The sequence below is a fragment of the Ceratotherium simum genome, chromosome 33 (assembly GCF_057802395.1).
Source record: "Ceratotherium simum simum isolate JZ-2026a chromosome 33, ASM5780239v1, whole genome shotgun sequence".
Classification (NCBI taxonomy): Eukaryota; Metazoa; Chordata; class Mammalia; order Perissodactyla; family Rhinocerotidae; genus Ceratotherium; species Ceratotherium simum.
In genome coordinates this window covers 26,244,449-26,260,562 of record NC_141932.1, presented here as the reverse complement: position 1 = coordinate 26,260,562, position 16,114 = coordinate 26,244,449, and the positions used below count along the sequence as shown (strand labels likewise).

The window sequence follows — 16,114 nt, the reverse complement described above, 5'->3', positions numbered from 1 at the left end:
TAGGCGGTGGGCGGCGGGGAGGGGCTCCTCCACCTCCCTCCCCGGAAGTGGGCTGACCCAGGTGCGCTCCGGCCCCGGAGGTCCGAACCAAGTGACCAGGCCGCCGGGAGGGCGCCTGCCGACCAGGGATCCCGTCCGGCCCCCTCCTGCTGGGGCCCAGCCGAGCGGAGTGTGACTCACGAGAACCGAGACTCAACTGGGGTGATTCACCTGTTGAGAGGGGCGGGTCCCGCCACGCACCTGTTCCCTCTCTGTCCACACCCCTCTCCCCAGCTGGCTATGGACCCGCCTAGGTACACCCTCCGGGGAGGGGCGAGTCTAAGCGCGCTCTGGGCTGGGAGAGGCTAGTTGGTTGAGCCTAACTTTTCTACTGGCCCTGGGGCTGCTCCCGTCCGGGTGGACAGAGGCGCTGCGGTCCTCTTGTGCCTTCCGCTTAGATAACCGCTTAAACAGCCAAGAGAAGTTCCTGGAAGGGAAGCCCTGCCCCCTTAGGGATGCCCGAGGGGAATCAGGCCCAGGAAGAGTTGGAATTCTCCTTTGGGAATTTTCTCCGCTTCCCCCTATTCCCAACTGGTGGTTTGGCCCCGGGGCATCTTTCGCCCCAGGTCAGGCCTCCGGAAACTCTGGCTCTTAAAGGGGCCGTGCGGAGGCGCGGGACTACGGACGGGTTTCCGCCTAAGGATTCCCAGGGACTGGGCCACCTGCGCCCTAGGGCGGGGCGGGGCGTGGCGAGGCAATCGGAACGCAGGGGGCTCAGCGCGGCTCTGCTGCCCCCCGATGGCGGCTAGGGAAAGCGCGTCCTGGGGAACACTAGGCGCTTCCTCGAGGAGAATCCCTGGAGGTCGCAAACTGACCGCTGGCTCGCCGGTTCGGAACCCAGGGATGTTTTGTTCGACCGCATCCTGTTAAAACTCAAGTCAGATCACATACCTCTGCTCAGAATTTTCCTGTGGCTGCCCCTTCCAGCAGAAACCAAAATACTTAGAGTGGCCTCGTCCCTCTCTGACCTCACCTCCTCCCGCTCTGCCCCGGCTCCCTCGACTTCAGCCACAATGGCCTCCTCCCTGTTCTGGAATGTTCCTCTCACACTCCCACCCCGGGCCCACTGCACTGACCGCCCTCTCAGCCCGACCACCCTGCCCGCGGATGGCCGCATGATCTTTCACCTCCTATAGGGCTTTACTTAAAGGTCACCTTTGCAGTGGCACCTTCCTTGGCCACTTTTTATAAAATTTCAACCAGTTCACATCCCTCCTGGATTTTTTTCTTTAAAAAAATATTTTTCTTATTGTGGTAAAATATACATACCATAATATTAATGATTTTAACTATTTTTAAGTGTCCAATTCACTGGCATTAATTACATTCACGATGTCGTGTATACACCACCACTTTCTATACTGTAACCATTTTCATCGCTCCAATATAAACTTTGTATCAATTAAACAGTAACTCCCCATTCCCACCTGCCCATGCCCCTGGTAACTTCTATTCTACTTTCTTGCTCTATCAAATTGTCTGTTGTAGGTACCTCATATAAGTGGAATCATATTACATTTGTCCTTCTGTGTCTGGTGTTTTTCACTAAGCATAATGTTTTCCAGGTCCACCTATGTTGTAGCAGATATCACAATCAAAATTTCATTCCTTTTTATGGCTGAATAGTATTTCATTGTATGTATGTACCACATTTTGTGTATCCATTTATTTGTTGTTAGACACTTGAGTTGTTTCCATCTTTTGGTTATTGTAAATAATGCTGCTGTGATCACTGATGTACAGATATCTGCTTTCAGTTCTTTTGGATATATACCTAGGAGTGAATTGCTAGGTCATATGGTAGTTCTGTTTTTAACCTTGAGGAACTGCTGAACTGTTTTCCACATTGCTGCCCATTTTACATTCCCGCCAACAATGCACCAGGGTGCCAATCTCTCCACATCCTCACCAACACTTGTTATTTTCTGTTTCTTGGTTACAGCCATCCCAGTTGGTGTGAAGTGGCATCTTGTTGCCGTTTTGATTTGCATTTCCCTAATGACTAATGATGTTGAGCGTCTTTTCATGTACTTTTTGGCCATTTGCATATCTTCTCTGGAGAAATATCTATTCAATTCTGCTCATTTTTTAATTGGGTTGTTTGTTTTTTTGTTGTTGAGTTGTAGGAATTCCTTTTATGGTCTGAATATTAGTCCCTTATCAGATATATAATGTGAAAATACTTTTTCCTATTCTATAGATTCTTTTCACTTTCTTGATAATGTCCTTTGATGCACAAAAATTCTTAAGTTGATGAGGTTCGGTTTATCTGTTTTTTCTTTTGCTGCCTGTGCTTTTGGTGTCATATCTATGAAATAACTGCCAAAGCCAACATTGTGAAGATTTTCACCAATGTTTTTCTTCTAAGAGTTTAATAGTCTTAGCTCTTAAGTTAGGTGAATTTTGAGTTAGTTTTTGTATGTGGTATAAGGCAAGGCTCCAACTTCATTCTTTTGCATGTGGTTATCCAGTTTTCCCATCACCATTTGTTGAAAAGACTGTCCTTTACCCATTGAAGGATCTTGGCACCCTTAGTCAAAGATCAATTGACCATAGGGGCTGGCCCAGTGGTGTAGTGGTTAAGTGCATGCACTCCACTGCGGCAGCCTGGGGTTCTCAGGTTCGGATCCTGGGCGTGCACTGACGCACCACTTGTCAAGCCATGCTATGGTGGCGTCCCATGTAGTGTGGAGGAAGATAGGCATGGATGTTAGCCCAGGGCCAATCTTCGTCAGCAAAAAGAGGAGGATTGGCAACAGCTGTTAGCTCAGGGCTAATCTTCCTCACCAAAAAAAAAAAAAAAATCAATTAACAATATATGTGAAGGTTTATTTCTGTGTTTTCTATTTTATTTCATTGGTCTATACATCTGCCCTTATGCTATGTTGATGGACATAAAGAATCTAGGTAAAAGGTAAATGAAGGAGTTTATTCGATAATCAAAGTGAGGAATTAGAATCCCGGGAAACAGTCCAACAGAGTATTCTGAGGATCTGCTCCGAGGTCTACAGATCTGAGTGCAGTTTTTATACTTTTTAACAAAGCAGTGCCCGTGCAGGGAAGGGCTTACACACATCTAATAGTCATATACTTCAAGGAGAGCATAAACAAGAACTTTTTGGTTATATGTCAAACAAGGCTTGTAATATAGGTGTAATCTATGTGTGGAAGGAGGTAAGGTCATCACTTTTTCCCTCAATCTCTAAGAAATGCAGTTGGGAAATGTGAGAGTGAGGTACCCATTATCTTTTCCTGTTGCTGACTCATCCTGCTGGCATCCTCAGTCATGAGAGGAGGGGTTGCCAGGTCCTTCTAACACAGGCGTCTGCACAGCTGCTTCACAGGACAGCGTGGATTTTTATTGCACTGACTTTAAGCCTATGCAGCTTTCTTGTTAGATTTGCCTGTTACACCAGGGAGAGGGGTCCCAGGTTTGTTCACAGCCAGTACCATACTGTTTTAATTACTGTAGCTTTGTGGTAAATTTTAAAGTTGGGAAGTGTGAGTCCTCCAACTTTATTCATCATTTTCAAAGTTTTGGCTATTCAGGGTCCAATGCATATGAATTTGAAATTTGCCTCCATTTCTTTGAAAAAGCTGTTGGAATTTTGATGGGCATTGTGTGGAATCCGTAGATCTCTTTGGGTGGTAGTGGCATCTTAACAATGTTAAGTCTTCCTATCCATGAATGCAGGACGTCTTTCCATTTATTTAGATATGCTTTAATTTCTTTTAGCAATCTTTTATAGCTTCAGCATGCAAGACTTTCACCTCTTTGGTTAGATTTAATTCTTTCAGATGCTATTGTAAATAGAATGGTTGTCTTAATTTCCTCTTCAGATTGTTCAATGTTGGTGTCTAGCAACACAACTGATTTTTGTGTGTTGATCTTGTACCCTACAATTTTGCTGAATTTCAATCATTAGCTCTAGTAGCTTTCTTGCGGATTCCTTTGGATTTTCTACGAAAAGGGTCATGTCATCTGAGAATAGGGATAGTTTTCCATCTTCCTTTCCAATTTGGAAGGCTTTTACTTCCTTCTCTTGTCTGATTGCTGTGGGTAGGACTTCCACTACAATGTTGAATAGCAGTGGTGAGAGTGGGCATCCTTGTCTTGTTCCTGATCGTAGGGAGAAAGCATTCAGCCTTTCACCATTGAGTATGATGTTAGCTGCGGGTTTTTCATAATACGATTATCATGTTGAGGAATTTTCCCCCTATTCTTAGTTTTCCAGCAGTTTTTGTCATGAAAGGGTGTTGAATTTTGTCAAATGCCTTTTCTGCATCAATTGAGATGATCATGTAGTTTTTTCCCTTCATTCTATCGGTGTGATGTATTGCATTGATTGGTTTTTCTGATGTTGAACCACCCTTACATACCTGAATAAATCCCACTTGGTCATGGTGAATAATCCTTTTAATATACTGTTGGATTTTAATTGCTAATATTTTATTGAGGATTTTTGCATCTATATTCATAAGGGGTATTGGTCTGTGATTTTCTTTTCTTGTGATGTCTTTATCTGGCTGTGGTATCAGGGTAATACTGGCAGCATAGGATAAGTTAGGAAGTGTTTCTCCCTCTTCAGTTTTTTGGAAGAGTTTGAGAAGAATTGGTGTTAATTCTCCTTTAAATGTTTGGTTGAACTAATTTGTGAAACCATCTGTTCCAGGACTTCTTTGCTAAGAAGTTTTTAATTACTGATTCAATCTCTTTACTTGTTATAGGTCTGTTGAGATTTTCTATTTCTTCAGAGTCAGTTTGGGTAAATGTAAGTTTCAAGGAATTTGTCCGTTTCTTCTAGGTTGTTTAACTTGTTTGCATACAGTTGTCTGGTATTCTCTTATAATGCTTTTTATTTCTGTCAAGTCAGTAGTAATGTCCCTACTTTCATTTCTGATTTTAATTGTTTGTGTCTTCTGTCTTCTGTTCTTTGTCAGTCTAGCTAAAGGTTTGTCAATTTTGTTGATATTTTCAAAAAACCAACTTTTGGTTTCATTGTTTTTTCCATTTTTTTTCCTATTCTGTATTTTATTTATCTCTGCTCTACTCTTCATTATTTCCTTCCTTCTGATAGTTTTGAGTATAATTTGCTCTTCTTTTTCTAGTTACTTAAGATGTAAAGTTAGGTTACTAATTTCAGATCTCCTTCCTTTTTAATGTAGGCATTAACAGCTATACATTTCTCTCTGAGTACTGCTTTTGCTGCATCCTGTAAGTTTTAATATATTATATTTTCATTTTGATTTATCTCTAAGTATTTTCTAATTTCCCTTGTGATTTCTTCTTTGATCTATTGATTGTTTAAGAGAGTGTTGTTTAATTTCCACATAGTTGAAAATTTCCCAGTTTTGGTTATTGGTTTCTAACTTAATCCCAGAGTGGTCAGAGAAGACACTTTGGATGATATCTATATTTTGAAATTTCCTGAGACTCCATTTGTGGCCTAACATAAAGGTATATCCTGGAAAATGTCCCATTTTCACTTGTATTTTGTTGATGGGTAGAGTGCTCTGTATATGTCTGTTAGGTCTAATTAGTTTATCGTGTTGTTCAAGTTCTCTGTTTCCTTGGTTATCATCTGTCTGTTTGTTCTATCCATTATTGGAAGTGGGATTCTGTAGTCTCCAGCTGTTGTTGTAGAACTGTCTATTTGTCCCTGCAGTTCAGTCCACATTTGCTTCATATTTTATGGGTCTGTTATTAGATATGTAAATGTTTATAATGGTTATAGCTTGTATTTGTTATAGCTTGCTATATAAGGCCTTTTGTTAATATGTAATGTCTTTCTTTGTCTCTTGAAACCATTTTTGATTTAAAGTCTGTTTTGTCTGATATTAGTATAGCCATCCCAGCTCTCTTTTGGTTACTATTTGCATGGAATATCCTTTTTTTTTTTTTTTTTTTTGAGCAAGATTAGCCCTGAGCTAACATCTGTTGCCAATCCTCCTCTTTTTTACTGAGGAAGACATTCCCTGGGCTAACATCTGTGCCCATCTTCCTCTACTTTATATGGGACGCTGCCACAGCATGGCTTGACAAGCGGTGCATCAGTCTACGCCTGGGATCTGAACCTGCAAATGCCTGGCTGCTGAAGCAGAGTGCACAAACTTAACTGCTACACCACTGGGCCGGCCCCTGGAATATCCTTTTTTATCCATTCACTTTCAACCTATTTGTGTCTTTGAATCTATAGCAAGACTCTTGTAGGCAGCATATAGTTGGATCATGTTTTTTTTAATTCATTCTGCCAGTCTCTGTCTTTTAATTTAAATAAATTACTAATAAGGAGAGACTTACTTCTGCCATTTTGCTGTTTATTTTCTAGGTGCCTTATAGCTTTTTTGCCCCTCATTTACTCCATTACTGCCTTTTTTGTGTTTAGTTAATGTTTTTGTAGAGAAATGTTTTGATTCTCTTCTCATTTCCTACTGTGTATATTCTACGGCTATTTTCTTTGTGGTTACCATGGGGATTACATTACATATAACTCCCTAGAGTTATAATACTTCAATTTGAATTTATACCAGCTTAACGTCGATAGCATATAAAAACTCTGCTCCTATACCTCCATCACCTCCTTTCTGTTATTGATGTCACAGATTATATCTTTATACATTGTTTGCCCAACAACAAAGAATAATAATTACTTTTATGCATTTTCTCTTAAGTCATGTAGACAATTAAAAGTGGATTTTAGTACAATAATACTAGCTTTTATAATTGTCCACATATTTACCTTTTATGGAAATCTTTATTTCTTCATGTGGCTTTGAGTTACTATCTAGCTTCCTTTCATTTCAACCTGAAAGACTCCCTTTAGCGTTTCTTGCAGAGCAGGTCTAGTGGTAACAAACCCATTATTTGGGTATATGTTAATTTCTCCCTCATTGTTGAAGGACAGTTTTACTAGTTATAGAGCTATTGTTTGAAAGTTTTTTTCTTTCAGCCCTTTGAATATTTTGACCCATTTCCTTCTGGCCTCCAAGGTTTCTGATGAGAAATCAGCTGATACTCTTACTGAGGATCCTTTTATGTGACAAGTTTCTTCTCTCTTGCTGCTTTCAAGATTGTCTCTTTGTCTGTCTTTTGACAGTTTGATTATAATGTGTCTTGATGTGTGTCTTTTTGAGTTTATCCTATTAGAGTTCAGTGAGCTTCTTGGGTTTGGAGATTCATGTCTTTCATCAAATTTGGGATGTTTTCAGCCATTATTTCTTCGAATGTAGTTCTTTCTGCAGCTTTCTCTCTCTCTTCTCCTTCTGGAATTCCCACAATATGTATGTTGGTCCACTTGATGGTGTTCCACAGGTCCCTCAGGCTCTGTTCACTTTTCTTCAATCTTTTTTCCTTCTGTTCCTCAATTCAATAATTTCAATTATCCTATCTTCAGGTTTGCTGATTGTGTCTTCTACCCTCTCACATCTGTTTTTGAGCTCTTCTTGTGATTTTTTTATTTCAGTAATTGTATTTTTCAGCTCCAGAATTCCTTTTGGTTCCTTTTGATATTTTCTACCTCTCTATTGATATTCTCGTTTTGTTCATACATCATTTTCCTGTCTTTCTCCAGGTCTTCATTAGCTCTTTGAGCATTTTAAGACAGTTGTTTGAGTCTTTGTTTAGTATATCTCCCATCTGGGCTTCCTCAGGGATGGTTTATTATTTTTTTTCCTTTGAATGGGCCGTACTTTCCTGTTTCTTTAAGACTTGTGATTTTTTTTGTTGTTGAAAATGGACATTTGAATCTTATAATGTGGTAACTATGGAAATCATATTTTACTCCTTCCCCAGGGCTTGCTGGGTTTTCTTTGTTGTTGTTGTTATTGTTATTGTAGGGTGTCTCTGGGCTGGGGATCAGCCGGAACTGAAAGCTTAGTCATCTCAGATGTTTTCTGAGCGTGCGTCTTTCCCTGGGCTCGCACAATGACTTTCTAAATTCCCCTGTGTTATGTATGTGTCAGTTGCTTTTGAATGTCCTAATACCTAAATGTCTGGCTCCCAAAAGGGTAAAAAGGGGAAAAAACCCAGAGGCTGTCTCTTTAAATCTCCTGAAAGCTGCTTCAGCCAGTAGGGGTTGAAACAATTGTGGCCTGCATCTATGTCTGCTCCTCTGTGATCAGAGGCACCCTAACTACTTCATTTTATCTTAATTACCTCTTTAAAGGCCCTATCTCCAAATGAGTCACATTCTGAGGTCCTGGGGCTAGGGCTTCAACATCTGAATTTGGGGGTCCACAATTCAGCCCATACAAGTCTATCCCCATTTCTCTCCCACTTTTTTTCCTGCAAAGCACTTACTGTAACCTGATGTTTTATCAGTCATTTACTTGTTTACCATCTGTCTTCCCCCAAGGGAAAGACAATATTGCTTAGCAAATGTTCCATGTGCTCACCTACATTTCCCAGCCCCTCTTCAGTTAAGTGGGGCTATGTGATTAATTCTGGTTAATGGCCTGAAAGCAAAAGTAATGTAGATTCCTCCCAGGCCAAAGCATTTAATTGCCAGTGCATGACTCACTATCCTCCCTTCTCTTGCCATCACAACTAATAATGTTGCAGATGGTACAGCCTCCATCAGCCATGGCATTTGAAGGGACTGTATGAAGTACACCTCTCCACCAACCCACTTTGACATGTAGCATGAACAAAAAGAAAATTGTGTTAAGCCACTGAGATCCCAGAATTCTTTTGTTACAGAGCATAACCTAACTTATCCCGATTAATACATCCCCACTAGAATGTAAGCTCCAATAGGGCAGGGATTTAACCTGGATACTTAGCGCCTGGTGCAAGGTGAGTAAGGGGTACTTATTTATGGAGTAAATGTGCCAGGCACAAGAAGGTGAAGTTTCTGGGCCCAAATTACTCTAATAAAAGGTGGATCAAGAGATGAAACTAATCCCAGAGCTGGGGACTGAAACTACTTGGCCACATGCCCACTGTCCTAACCACTGTCTTATTCCAAACCCAGACTATGCCAGGAATTTGACATTAATAATCCCTTGAAAGCTTTATAACAACCATACTTTGTGATGGAGAGTTCTAATGTCTCTATTTTACTGATGGGGGAACTGAGGCTTAGCAAGTCTCAGCAACTTGCCTAAGACCATGTAGCTCACACAGTGCCTGCCACAATCCTGGTACAACTGATGTTTCCCATCAGTGGATGCTGTGGCAGACATGGTTGGTTATACCTAATAGGTACTCTCTTCTCCATCTCTCCTGCATACAGAGCCCTGATTTTGTTTGGGTCTTCAATGACTTCTGTGGTCAAAGAAGATTATACTTCCCCATTCCTGGAGAACAAATTCTGATTGATTTAAGCCAATTATGGAAATTTTCTTTCCTTTCAGGGATTGGTTTGGATCTACACATGGGACCTAATCCTGGCCAAGGAAACTTTAGGAAAGATCTAAATGATGGGAGGATTTTGGAAGTGGTTTTAACTTTATGATGTAAAAGAACACTCCTTGTAGTAGACATTATCTGTGTTAATCATTGCTGACTGCCTTTTCCCAAATGTTTCCTGGCCATAGTAGAATTCCATTTCCTTTGATGAGTTGGAGGATTGGTGGTGCCGTGTAACCGTTTCTGGCCAATGGTTTGTGAGCAAGTCACATGTGTCATTTAAGTCCAGAGCATTTAATTGTAGACATGAACTCCTACAGAGCTCTCCATCTTCCTCTTCTGGCATGAAACTGGAAATGTTCAAGATGGCGGTTGCTCCATCATCCTGGATCCCTGAGTGACTATAACGCCAGCCCACTATAGATGTGGAACATGAGTGAGAAGTAAACCTTTGCTGTTGTAAATCATTGAGATTTGGGGGAAGTTTTATTTGGTAGCAAATAGCCTATCTTGAGTGATACAGAAATTAGTATCAGGAGTGAGGTGCTACTGTAATCAAAAATAAAGCACATGGCATTGGCTTAGACACAGAGCAAAGGGAACAAGAAAACTTATTTGAAACCAGAAGGGTAGAGACTGTTGCCTGAGATGTTTTGGAAGGCAGATAATGTATTTAATGAACTTACAGATTTAGGGGAAGCAGTTGGAATACAGAACATTAGGAGTGAATGTTGGCCAAAGTTGGCTGAAAATTAGGAAGCCTTGAAAGACAAAACTCAATTAGAACTCAGCATTTGTCAAGCATAAAATCATGAGTATAGAACTAATTAACTCTTTATTAACCATTGTTAAAATCTCTGAATGAATTATTATGCTCCTAGAAAATCCTTAAGATACTCCCAGGTAGACAAAATGGCTCAGTGAAAGAGCGGTCAAAAAATGGCTCTCCATGGATGCCTGATAGAGCTTAGGGTGACTGCAAACACACACACACACACACACACACACACACGGGGGGCATCTTGAGCAGAACTGTGGACGTGTTTTTTTTTGCACATGGAGGTGACTGGAGGCTTATAAGAATCGTTAGGTCCCAAACTTTGGGAGACAGGAAGCAGGCTGAGAAAACTGCTCGTGTGCCAAGGAGGGCACATCCTCCGATGCCACTTCAGATGTAGCCAAGGAGGGTAATGGAAAAGGAGATATCTCTCAGGAGAGTGGAGACGTGAATCACAGAGAGCAAAGGTTTGGGAAGCTCCCCCAACCTCCAAAGGAGCTGATTTGATGCGAATTCAGGAATCCTCCCATGTACAAGACAAGAGGCCCTTGCAGTGGCTTCTTGCTGGATCTTAGAAATGGTACAGACCAGTGATTTCTATGTCTGCCCTTCTTCCCCTTTCTGATGGGCATTTGTTTCATTCCATCATTGTGTATTAGGTATGTGGAGGACAAATAATCTGTTTTTTTAGTTCACTTGTTCTGACTTAGGTTCCCTTATTTTGTTTCCTGCCCAGCTCTTGTGGACATCTGAGTTTTCGACCCTGCAGCCTACACCAAGCTATTTGATGAATTGTACTTCTGGAAGTGCAGTGGACCAAGGTTCATTCCACTGCTGAGGGCTGATGCCTGAGTTCTGTGGGTGACTTCACAATGCCCAGGGTGGTTCCTAGCCTCCTCCTGTAGTCTCGAGCTACCATGCTGGCTGTCCTGTGGCTGTTTTGCCTTTCTCTCCCCACTCTGTGGGCCCAGATATTAATAAGCTGTACCTACAAGAGTCTCTGCCAGCAGGCCCTACTCTCGGGCAATGATGTTGTCCTTCAGTGTGACTATCCCAAGGCACTCTGGTACTTCTCTTCCATTCTGGGGGAGGATCCCTTGCTGCTATCCTCAATGCCTAACGTAAAGAAACTGCCTCGGGGCAGCCTCCAATTGACCAACCCTCAGCCCTCCCAGACAGGCCTCTATTACTGCCAAGACAATGACAGTGCTATCCTGGTGGAGTATGAGATTGATTTCCAAGATGTCACCACCCTGCATGTTACGCACAAAGGCCTGGGCCAAAAGCCCCTGCAGAATGAGACCCTGAGTCTGGGTGGCAGCGTACTCCTCTTTACCCTCTGGGAACCTTGGCAGGACTGTAACCGCTGCGAGGAGCCGGGTGAGCGCAAACGCCTGGGGTACTGCTACATCGAGGAGCCCCTGGAAAGACCCATGCCCTGCTGGCTCTATCTGAGAGAGGAGAAGGTGCAGTATAGCCGCTTACGGCCTGAGCTGCAGGTGGAAGCCTGTCTTGTACCCTGCGACCACATCAAGGAAGTCAATCAGCCATACTTCACCTTTGACGTTTATCAGTTGGGCAAGTTGACCAACAACATGTGGCTCACCTGCCCCTTGGCCTCCGTCTACAGGTGACTGGACCAGGGCATCGGCCCTGCCTTTAACCATCACCCAGGCTTTGCTTCCTGTGCCTGCCTGGGCCAGGGATTTACCTTCCAATGGAAAAGCAGGCTCTGTCTCCCAGCCCATGAGCCTTCATAGTCAGTCTGTGCAGGAAGGGGTCTCGTCACTGGCCTGTTCAGATGTTCATTCAGCAAAAATTCCCTGGTGCACATTCTGAGCCAGGCCCCAGGCAGTGATGTGGGGGACACAGTGGTGACCAACAAAGACCTAGTCCTCGCCTTCATAGGCTCCTGATATTGAGGGGGAGACCAAATGCCAAACTTAGAGGCAAAGGCACTTCAGCCCATGCTCACACCAAAATAGGCACTAGTGTGGCTTTTCTCTCCTCACTGGGCTCTGACTGATACAATTTGTCTATCAATCCTTGAACCAATGGCACAGTATCTTAATTATTATACCTTTATAATAAGTCATGATACCCAGTGATATAGATTTCCTGATTTTGTTTTTTAAGATTTTCTTGGTTATTCTTGGCCCTTTGTATAAAAATTTTGGAATTAGCTTGTGGTTTCCATCCAAAAAAATTCTATTTTTTAAGAAAATAGAGACTTCATTGAATCTAAAGATAAATTTAGGTAGAATCAATATATTATAATATTTAATTGTCTTCCAATCTGTGAACATCATAAAAAACTTCCATTATTTAGGCTTTCTTTAATTTCTCCCAGTAATGTGCAGTTATTAAGGTAGAGGTTTTACATATATTTTATTATATTTAATATATAATATATATTATATTATATTTATTCCTAGGTATTTGATTTTTTTCATGCTATCACAAATTGTATCTTTTAAATTTCATCTTCTAATTGTTTGTGGTTGGTATATAAAAATATGTTTAGTATTTGTATATAACCTTGCATCTAATTATTTTGCTAGATTCACTTACCCCCAGTAAAATGCTGAATGGAGACGTTGATGGCAGACACGCTTATGTTATTCTTAATATTTCACTATTAAGTATAATTCTGCTCTAGGTTTTCAATAGAAAAACTTTATCGGATTAAGAAGATTCTGAGCCAGCCCTGATGGCCTAGCAGTTAAAATTCAATGCTCTCACCACTTCAGTGGCCCGGGTTCGCTTCCCAGTCACAGAGCCACATCACCCATCTGTCAGTTGCCATGCTGTGGTGGCAGCTCACGTAGAAGAACTAGAATGACTTACACCTATGATATACAACGATGCACTGGGGCTTTGGGGAGGAAAATAAAACGAGGAAGATTGGCAACAGATGTTAGCTCAGGGCGAGTCCTTCCCTGCAAAAACAAAAAGAAAAAAAAAGATTCCCTTTTGTTTCTAGTTATTGAACTCTTTATTTCAAGAGTTTTGAACCATGAATGAGTGTTGAATTTTATCAAATGCTTTCTGCATCTACGGAGATAATAATATGGTTTTTATCTTTTATTCTGTTAATGTGATGAATTACATTGATTGATGTTCATATGTAAACGTAACCTTCCCTTCCTGGGATAAATCTAATTGGTTGTGATGTTTATCCTTTTTATTCATTTTTTAAGGCAATTTGCTAATATTTTATTGAGGATATTGTGTCCATGTTCATGGTATTTTCCTTTGTTGTAATGTTCTTACAAGGTTTTGGTATCAAGGTGGTGCAGACCTCATAGAAGTTTGGAAGTGTTCCATCTTTTTCTACCTCTGGAAAGATTTTGAAAGATTGATGCCATTTCTTTTCTTTTCTTTTTTTTTTTTTGCTGAGGAAGATTGGCCTTGACCTAACATCTGTGCCAATCTTCCTCTATTTTGTATGTGGGATGCTGCCACAGCATGGCTGACGAGTGTTGTGTTGGTCTGCACCCGGGATCTAAACCCATGAACCCCGGGCCAGCAAAGCAGAGCACATGGACTTAACCACTATGCTAGCAGTGCCATTTCTTAATTGTTAAGAAATGTTTGGAAGAATTCATTGGTAAAGCTATATGGCCTTTGAGGGGTTTTTGTGCGTGGGTTTTAATTATGGATTCAATTTCTTTAATAGTAAATATAGAACAATTTAAATTGTTTTCTTGTGCCAGTGTTGTTGAATTTTTCAATGAATGTATCCATTTTGTCTAATTTTTCAGAAGTTTTGGCCAAAAGCTGTTTATGATATCCTCTCATTACCTTTTTGTGCCTGTAAGGTCTGTAGTAATGTCTCTTTTTTCATTACTGATATTAGTCATTTAGGCCTTCTCCCTGTTTTACTCTTGATCAGTCTTGCTAGGGCTTTATCAATCTCATTCATCTTTTGAAAGAACTTTTTGGTTTTGGTTTGTTGATTTTCTGTATTGTATTTTTGTTTTCTATCTAATTGATTTCTGGTATTTGAGATGCTGGCTAAGATCTCCAGTTTTTATCCTTTTTTCCCCAAAGTATGTATTTAGGCTGTAAATTTCCCCCTAAGCAGAACTTACCTGCATCCCACAACTACATCTTCGTTAGTTAAAAATACTTTCTAGTTTCCATTGTGATTTCTCTTTTGATCCATTAGTTATTTAGACATTTCATGGTATAATGTTCAAATATCTGGGGATGTTCTTGTTATCCTTTGGTCATTTGTGTCTAGCTCAATTCCAGTGACCAAAAAGTGTGATTTGATTTCTTTAACATTTGTTGAGACTTTATGGCCTAGAGTATGGCCAATTTTGGCAAACATTTCATGTGAATGTGAAAAGACTATGTTCTGAAGTTGAGTGCAGTGTTCCATATATATGAATTAGGTCAAGTTTATATCAAATGGTTCAAATCTTCTATATCTCTACTAAATTTTTGTTTGTATGTTGCATTGTGGATTTGTCTATTTCAACATTTAGTACTATGAGGTTTTGCTTTATATATTTTTAGGTTCATACAAACTTAGGATCATTATATCTTCCTATTGGATGGACCATTTTATAAAATGTCTCTTGTAATCTCTATTAATACTTTTGGCCCTTATGTCTACTTTATGTTATTAGTATAACTACTACACCAGTTTTCTTTTGGTTAGTGTTTGCATGATATTTTCCATGTTTTTACTTTCACCTTTTCTATATTCTTTTATTTAAGGTGAATCTCTTTTGAGCAGTATGTATTTAGATTTTTGTTTTGGTATTAAGTCTGAAAATCTTTGTCTTTTCATTGGAGTATTTAGTTCATTTACACTTAATGTAATTACTGATATAGTTGGGTTTTAAATCTCCCATCTTCCTACTGCCTTTCTACTTGTTCTGTCTCTTCTTTGATTCTTCATTTTTTCTTTCTTTTGGATTCTCCAAGTATTTTTATTATTATTATTATTATTCCATTTCCACCTCTACTAGCTTATTAGATATGCATTCTTTTATTGTTTTCTCTAGAGATCACAACATTAATTCTCACTCATGAGAATATAATATAAATTTGTACTTGTACCATTTCCTAGGCAATGCAGAGACCTTGCAACCTTTTAGCTCCATTTATTCCCCTTCCATCTGTTGTGCTCTTTTTTTTTGTGAGGAAAATCAGCCCTGAGCTAACATCCATGCCAATCCTCCTCTTTCTGCTGAGGAAGACCGGCTCTGAGCTAACATCTATTGCCAATCCTCCTCCTTTTTTTTCCCCAAAGCCCCAGTAGAGAGTTGTATGTCATAGCTGCACATCCTTCTAGTTGTTCTATGTGGGACGCCACCTCAGCATGGCCGGAGAAGCCGTGCCTCAGTACACGCCTGGGATTTGAACCTGGGCCGCCAGTAGCAGAGCGCGCGCACTTAACTGCTAAGCCACGAGGCCGGCCCCGTTGTGCTCTTATAATCAGGTAATTTTATTTTACTTATATTTTAAACCCGACAAGACATTATTTTAAAGCATTCTCGTGTTTTAGTTTAGTTTGACCCACATATTTCCTCTTCTGCTGCTTTTCATTCCTGTGTTACCTTGCTTCCGTTTGGGATCATTTTCCCGCTGCTTGTAGAATGCTCTTTAGTATTACTTTTAGTGTGCTCTGCTGTGGTGAATTTTCTGTTTTCATCTGAAAATATCTTTATTTTTTGCCTCCATCTTTGAACAATATTTTTACTGTGGTATATAGGATTCTATACACAGAATTCTAGACTGGCAGTCATTTTCTTTTAGTGCTTTGAAGATGTCATTCAATTGTCTTCTAGCTTCCATTATTTCTTTTTAAAAGTCAATGTAGAGTCTTATGATTGTTGCTTTGAAAGTAATGTATCTTTTTCTCCTCTGGCCACTTTTAAGATTTTCTCTTTGGTTTTCAGCGGTGTTTTCCTATAAAGTGCCTAGGTGTGGTT

At 40.5% G+C, this 16,114-nt stretch overlaps 1 protein-coding gene across 1 annotated transcript; it reads left to right on the top strand.

The window, feature by feature from the left end:
* Window positions 1-95: 95 nt before the first annotated feature.
* On the top strand, window positions 96-11,888 carry LOC101400826 (protein FAM187B-like). The gene is made up of 2 exons (XM_004439762.3): window positions 96-293; window positions 10,903-11,888. The coding sequence occupies exon 2, from the start codon at window positions 11,084-11,086 to the stop codon at window positions 11,798-11,800; it is 717 nt and encodes a 238-aa protein (XP_004439819.1). The 5' UTR covers window positions 96-293; window positions 10,903-11,083; the 3' UTR covers window positions 11,801-11,888.
* The last annotated feature ends 4,226 nt before the right edge of the window (window positions 11,889-16,114 follow it).

Bases quoted from the DNA above. Each gene is read 5' to 3' on its own strand.
- LOC101400826 (XM_004439762.3), top strand. From the start codon at position 11,084: ATGCTGGCTGTCCTGTGGCTGTTTTGCCTTTCTCTCCCCACTCTGTGG.